The sequence below is a fragment of the Caenorhabditis briggsae genome (genome assembly GCF_000004555.2).
Source record: "Caenorhabditis briggsae complete genome, chrIV, whole genome shotgun sequence".
NCBI classification, from domain to species: Eukaryota; Metazoa; Nematoda; class Chromadorea; order Rhabditida; family Rhabditidae; genus Caenorhabditis; species Caenorhabditis briggsae.
This window is the reverse complement of record NC_013487.2, coordinates 10223532-10231289: the sequence shown is the minus strand read 5'-3', so window position 1 is coordinate 10231289 and position 7758 is coordinate 10223532. Positions and strand designations below refer to the sequence as shown.

At 36.7% G+C, this 7758-nt stretch overlaps 1 protein-coding gene across 1 annotated transcript; it reads right to left on the bottom strand.

Moving 5' to 3' along the window:
* Positions 1-6027: 6027 nt before the first annotated feature.
* Cbr-pin-2 lies at positions 6028-7758 on the bottom strand (the record flags this gene model as incomplete). Its single annotated transcript, XM_045235795.1, has 7 exons — positions 6028-6121; positions 6165-6382; positions 6432-6673; positions 6718-6900; positions 6948-7060; positions 7576-7674; positions 7721-7758. 7 exons carry the CDS (start codon positions 7756-7758, stop codon positions 6028-6030), a joined length of 987 nt encoding a protein of 328 aa, XP_045097544.1.

The following is a 7758-nucleotide window of genomic DNA, read 5'->3' as shown; positions in this document are numbered from 1 at the left end:
ATGTTTCAATTGTCTATATCATTCCAGAGTAATTGGGATTTACTGAAAAAAACGAATTAGAGAATAGATTTCGAGCAAAACAAGACAGAAACAGAAGCAAAAAAGGAGTCGTTCTTTTCGAAACAAAAAACTACAGTAATTTAAAGGAACATGAGAAATTTGATTGAAGAGTTTCGCAACGAAATACGGAATTTTTCAAAAACATGTTTTTAGAAAAAATTTATTAATGTCTGTCAAAACTCTGAACTTGCTTCTTTAAACATCTAATTTAAATAGGATTTTCTGAAAAAAAAAACAAACTAGAGAATAGATTTCAAGCAAAACAAGAAAGAAACCGAGTGAATACCAAAAAAACATGTAACTACAGTAACTTAAAGGAGCATGAAAAGTTTGATTAATAGGCTTCGCAACGAAATATTTTAAAGGTGGTGTACGGTGAAATTTTTCATTGCATCAAAATGTGCAGAAATGCATGTAGATTGACATAAAAATAAAGAAAAAATTCAAAAAAAATTCCTACATCGAGAAAAACGCATCGAAAAATACGCTGAAAGCCCTTAGGGAGGAGGTTTTTTCTAGGCCGCCCGGTGAGTAAAAGCGCGCGAATTCAAATTTTTAAAATTTTTTCGCTCGTTTTCACTGTTTTTTTTCAAATTTTCCGATATATCTGGAAGAAAAGTTGACAAAAACCTGGAAAACTCTTGAAAAAACCGAAAAAAAGTGAAAACGAGCGAAAAAATTTTAAAAATTCGAATTCGCGCGCTTTTACTCACCGGGCGGCCTAGAAAAAACCTCGTCCCTAAGGGCTTCCAGCGTATTTTTCGATGCGTTTTTCTCGATGAAGGAATTTTTTTTGAATTTTTCTTTATTTTTATGGGAACCTACATGCATTTCTGCACATTTTGATGCAATAAAAAATTTCACCGTACACCACCTTTAAAACATAAATTTTGAAAAATCCAAAGTGTTGAGTCAAAACTCCGAAAAAACTTTTCCAAAAAAGTATTTTTGTGTTAATTTCAAGCAAAAAAATCGAAATTCAAACAAAGAATTCAATACAACTCCATACAGGTTCTTGTCGCACTACCAGTCTTTTTGAATTCAAGTTACGATTTCGACTTGAAAGAACGTTCAGAGGCAGAAAAACATGTGTTTTTTTTTCGAATTTACGCATTAATAAGCGTAGAAGCAATTAAAACGGGTGAACATATGTGTGGTGAAAGCGACTGGAAAATAAAAGGAATGTTCAAAACGAAGAGCACCATCAGTATGCGTCTTGAGGTCGAAAGATATTGATCAGAAGACATAGGAGATGGGTTAATACCAGTATGCACGGGTAGAAGACACCGCCTCACTATCTGAAGCATCAATCTAAACATGCAACCCCAAAAAGGAGAAACAAATGATAGAATACTCTTTGACATAGATATTATGTGGGAAGCAAGGCCAAAGAAACATCTATGTCCGGAGGAAATAGGAAAATTCATGGAGAGAGGGAGAAGGTTTCCCAAATTATTCTAGAAGTAAAAGTGAAGAATAAGTGGTGGTATTGGTGGATTAAAATGCTAAACAGGCGGGTGAGAGGACATAATGACGCACCGGCGCCATGACGTAATTTCGAAAGAATAGAAGAAACTTTCGAAAATACATCTGACTGTTGAACGATTTGGAAAATTGAAAAAAAGATCGTATCGAGTTAGAGAAAGTGACAAGTGAGTTGAGGATAAGTCACTAGGACTTTTTCAATGATGGGATTATTGCTACAGTAATCCAGAGTGGAAGTTCTTTTTTCAAATTGATGCCTTTATGAAGTTAAAAAAAAGGTAATTTGGTCTCTCCAAAGAAACATCTGGATTGAAAAGAAATGAAATTATAAAAGAGGCGAAAAAAAGGGAATTGACTGGATATGACATAACAGCTGATAAAACGCGAACGCCATTCTCTTTCTTCTTCTTCTAATCCTGTCTTTTCATCACTTTGGGGTATCACGGTGCAAGGATGACAATAAAATGGAAATAGAATAAATCTGAATGGGTCAGCTGATTGCAAATGGAGAATGCAAAACTGTGGAAAAAGAAAAAGGCGGTCATAAAAAGACAGGGATAAGAGGAAGAAGATGTATAAATTAGAAGACGTGGTTGAAGGAGTCTGAATGAGAAGGCGTGATTCTTTGGGGATGGAATACTAATGAGATCTTCTTAAGTAGAGAAAGAAGACAGTCATTTGGGAAGGTGTCAAGAGTAGAAAAAGAGAAAAGTGAAAAAAATAAGAAATATAGAGTCAAATAACACTTCAGAAGGCGTTGCTATGACGAGAAAGGAATGAGAAAAGAAGGAGAACGAATTATGTATTTTGGCTTCTTCAGCTTCTCATATGCTCCATATATGAATGTTGATTTGCTCTGGGTTGATTGGAAAAATGGAAGAATAAGAACACCAGGAATATCAAAAATGAAACAGAAGAGAAGGGTGATAAAATGAAATCTTGCAACAAAGTATTTTATAGTTTCAGATTCGGTTTTGGAAAAAAAAACCTTCGAAAAAATTTTTCACCTGTTCGTTTTCTGATTTTTCAAGTCACAAAATGCTCTCTAGTCAGTGCTCTATACTAATTATCACATTTTTTCTTTTTTTTTCCCCATTTTCAAATTTCAGACCTTTCCCAAAATACATGTAGAAAAAGCTATAAAAAGGTGATGGCATAAAAATGAAAAGCAGAGAAAAAATAAACAGTTGGAAAGGCATTGAAAAGGAGGTGATGGCAAAAACGAAAAATTCTCAAATTGAATAAACATGCTTGTATAAGGGAAAAAAATTAAAATAAGAAGAAGAAGACGTGGGCGGTTATTAGCATAATCATAGTGATAACAGCGTCGAAAAAAGATACAGATGGAGGAGTGGGAAAGTTGATTGTATTGGTGTGAGAAAAGCTGGATTCAGCTAGTGTTGAAGAGGATGCGAATGCCCAAAATGCCACGTCATAAATTTGATTAAACATCTGTTCGTGTTAAATCAGAAGAAAAAGTAGAAGAAGAAGAAACTAAACCTATGAAGCGAATGTAATTAGATGATGTTTAGATGATGAGGAGGTGTTGGAATGTAATAAGAGTTATGATAATGTTTCAGTTTAAGACTTAGAGAAGTATTTTATTGTAAACAAGGTTATGGTAAACAAGGTTATAAGTTCAGAAAATTTTGGAAATCTCTGAAAACTGTGTGCAAGAGCCTCCAGTTTTCGTCCAAGAGGGTCGCGGGAATCCTAGTGCTAGGCCATTGTGTGGGCAACTTAAACGAGAATTGATGGCATTTTTAGGGATTTCGTGTTTTTCCGAATTTTTTCGAAGCAATTTTATGAGAATAGATAATTTTGGGAACATCCTAATACAAGAAAAAAACAAAAAAACCAGTTGGTTAGAATCCCCTTTAACAGTATTCTCTTCCCGGTTCTGATCAGGGTCCCTTCTGGTACAAAAACATGAAAAGAACGAGGAGATCATAAAGAGAAGAAATCAGTGAATCGAATACATTGACTCGTTTCTATTCAGGACTATACAACACGCCGTCCTCAGAAATTGGAATCGTTTCGCCTCAACTCACCTCGCTCTTTTTGATGTACCGTGTTTTTCCCACGCCCTTTCCCGAAGTTGAAAAAAAACACCGTAAACAGGAGTTTCTATGGTTCAATGGTGTGGTCAGAGAAAGTGCAAATTGGTGAAACATTTCGTGGATGGTGACTTTGCGCGTTGTTCGGCGACAGGAAGATAAACGAGTTGAATTCTCTGATTCTCTCTTGATGAAGTACTCTCTCTTCGTCTTTTTAGAAGAGCCGAAGAATCGGGTGAAGGGCAATGCTAATTTATGATAAAGATACAGTTCAAAGAGAAAAGCCGCAGTATAACCGGAATGTGTTCGGAAGTGAAACATTTCGTAACGGTATTTGAGTCAGTGTGTGTGGTCATCCGATTTGGGTTTACAAGGGACATTAAAAAGTTGTCTACTTGATTCATGGTTCTGGAATGTAAGTGTAAGATCAGAAAATCAACCCTAAAGACAGGAAGAACGAATCTGGATATTTGAGACAAGAGTAGTACTTTAAAAATCTTTGAAAGTTAAAGGCTGTTTGAAAAATGCTCGAGAAAATTCTGAAGATCTTTAGATAGAAAAGTAAATACTAAAAATTCTATAGATACAGCGTTCAGATAACCACACAAACCGATAAAACTTCGACACAACTTGGTATCTTATTTGCAAAATAAGAAACTGGAAGGGTTTTTGATATCAAAGCAATAGAAATCGCACGAGAGGAAAAGGCACTTGACGGAGAAGGTGGATGAGATCGGGAGAACGAAAGAAAAAAGATTTACTTAAGAAGACTCAATTGCGGCCTTCGAAATTGAATCGTGTGAAGAACTAAAATAGGAAAAAGAAAGGAGAACAAAAAGAAAGAGATGTATCCAGGTCTTGAAAACAATTATCACAAAAAGAATCATACTAAAAAGAATAAGAAGTGAGAAAAAGCGGAAGAAGTTGGGATTCATAGGTCACTGAACATGTTCAACACCTACCAATTAAAGTTTTGGGAGGTAGAGAAGTGGACATGGGAAGGGCGAAAATAGGGGGACAATGTTGTGGAAGGAGGAAAGGGGGTCTTTTGTTCCTGAGGGGGCTTGGAAGCGGAGGGCAAGGCAAGCACACGCATTCGGATGATGGCCAACAAGGTCATTTACAACGTGGCAATCAGAAAAGAGACAACATGATATATTAGGTGGCAGAAGGTAGATCGGCTAGTGGTCACTTCCACAGATCTGTAAAGACAAAAAAAAACAGGGCAGGATTAAAAAAAACGGTATTGACACCTGAGTTTCTAAGACTTTTTAAAAAAATTCCTGAAAACGCTGTTGAAATTTTGAAAAAAAAGACGGCTACGAGAGTTTGAATTATCGCGCAGTGAGAAACCTAGGACACGGCACCGGGCCGCCTTTTTGACATGACATGGAGAGATTTCGGTTTCTTTGAAAAATTTAGGAAAATACATCACTTTTTAACCATTTTAATGCAACAAAAATAATTTGTTGGAGTTTAAAAAGTTCAATTAGAGCCATAAATCGAGTGGAATATAAACTTAAAGTTTTCCTATGTTCTTGTTCCCAGAAATAAATCCAAAAAAAAAAGAAGACAAAGAACGTTAATTAGTGGTGGTTAGTCTCTCCCAGAATTCTTGGACATAATCCGAACAGTTTGCGTGAATAAACTAGATGCAAGTACGGAAGACACACTCAGTCAGTTCTTCTTAACGAGGTGAACAAATGAAGCTGTTGGGTGGCGGAAAGTGAATGAAGAATGAATAATTCACACGAGGGCGGCATTTAATGCCATAAATTGGTTTTCGAGGTGTAGCGATGTTCTCCTCCTCTTCGTGCGGGTAATCCGATCTGAACGGAGAAAAGGGTAAACGGTTTGTCGGACACGAAACAAACAATTGGAATGGAATAAGTCATCATTCATTCATCCAGAAAACTTCAATTGAAACAGAAAAGAATCAAAATCCAATGTGGTGGAACAGAACAAAAAAGGAAGGAAGAGAAGAGTCAATGCAAAACCAGGACATTTGAAATAGAGAGTCAAGTGGACATCATGGTAGTGACGGTTCATCCTTCGTGTAGGTGTCTTCCCGCCAAGTCACCCACCGGTCCAAGGACGCCTTCTAACAATTACCTGGCATCGCGCCAGGAGACACTTCAATTAAATCGTCACAATATGGAGAAACGTCCTCCGATATATAACAGAGCTGATTAGATTTTATTTACTTGATGTGCAAACTTGACCTTGGATCTTATTGCGACATTATGAAAAATTTTGATACTGGGCCTTTTTTTTAACTGACCCGGAAAAAAATTATATTTTTTATTTAAAAAAAATAATTTTAAAGATTTCAAATTCATCATATAGGCACATGGAATACTGACTCAGAAACAGCTTCAACAAGGAATAAAACATTAAATGAACCCAAAAAAATATTGGTGGTTTTTTACTGATTTTTGTACTTCAACGACTTCTGGAATGTCTTATTGCCAATACATTTTTTACACAATGGCATCATATCCAGCTCCATGACTTTGTCTCTGAAACCAATCACTTTTTATATCGCATTTTCAGAAAACATACTTGTAATGAAGAATTTTATCACACCCTCGACATCTGTAGCAGCTGAGACAAAATGCCTTTCCGAATAGATGAACAACTGCTCCAGTCACATTTTTGTCACAAATAAAGCAGTGATGACCTATGAGCTCCAGAAAATCATCCCTACAGTATGCCTGTCCATTCTTCTCATAGTGCTCATGTCCGTTGAATGGTCGAGCACATTTGAAGCATCGAAAGTGCTGAAAAATTAAAATCCAGAAGATGTCAGGCATCAGAAGGAGATCTTACATGAATGTGCCAATGTTTGTTCATTGAAAAAAGGCTCTGCTCAATTTGTGGATCAATAACTTTTTTGCAATCAAAGCAAACTTCACATTGGAAATCGAAACATCGTGGACAGAACAATTCATCCTTTACCGTTCTTGCATCAGCTTCCAAAACTTTTTTACAAGTTGTACATTTAAAATGGTATGCATGATACGGCTCGTGTTGGTACATCAGAAGATCCTCGTCTTCCACTCTTTGTCTACCTGAAAACCTTTGTTGCATTATGGAACATTCTAGAAATACCCACATTTTGAGCAATTGTAAATTTTCAGTTTTGGCATGGTCTGATTGCAGGAGAAGCACAATATCTTTCCATGATAGCGGTATGCTCCGTTGGAGTTCAATTGAATATCACATTCGTCACAAGTGAAACAGGCAAGATGGAAGGAATAGTTGGACGAGTGCACGACTTGTCCAATCACAAATTTGTCTAAATAGGGGAAAAATTAAAAATGCTGAAGAGATGAAGTTGCATACCGCATTTGGCACACACCGGAGCATAAAGTCTATTGAAATCATGTTCACAATAAATGCGACCTTCGAACTGGAAGTAGGTGGTGCCGACCAGAGGATCCATACATTGAGCACATCTGAATATAGAGTACCGGTCAATAAGAACGTAGTTTTCAGTTGATTTTCAGACATTATGACTATTTTCAGGAGCCTGGAGCTCGACTGTCAAGTTCCCGATCACTTCGAAAACTTTGGAGGGTGTAAAACAGATCGAGATTGGAAGCTTTGCATTCACAGATTTTTTGGAAATACCTAGTTTTTCAACTATTTGCCGATTTCTGAAAGAGATCGATCTTTTTAAGACCGGTTTTGTAGTGAAACCGTGAAAAAGCAGGTGCCCTTGGGTCCCAGGAAGCGGGTCAGAAAAGACGCCCCAGCAAACTCGTAGGTCAGAAGAAATTTAATAATTTTGAAGTGGACGTGGGTTTGATCTATATCATGATATATTTCTTTATAATCAACGGGTTGCAACGCGTGCTTTTTTCGCTGTCGTTCAAAACTTTGATACTCAGCCAATGAAGTTCGGCAGCGAATTGAGAATTTTTACGAAATTTACTGGGGCGCGTTTGGAATTTTAAAAACAGGAACTTACAAAAAGCACCTCATATGCCATGAAGCACTTCCTAGAAGAAAATAAGGCTCATCTAACTCCAGCTCCTCTTTACACCTTTCACAACAACGTTTCCTTTTCCTAAACAAAAATTAAAATCAAAAAGGAGAATACGTTTTCTACTCGCCCACTATTCCTCTGTTCCGTAATTCTTGCTGATGACAT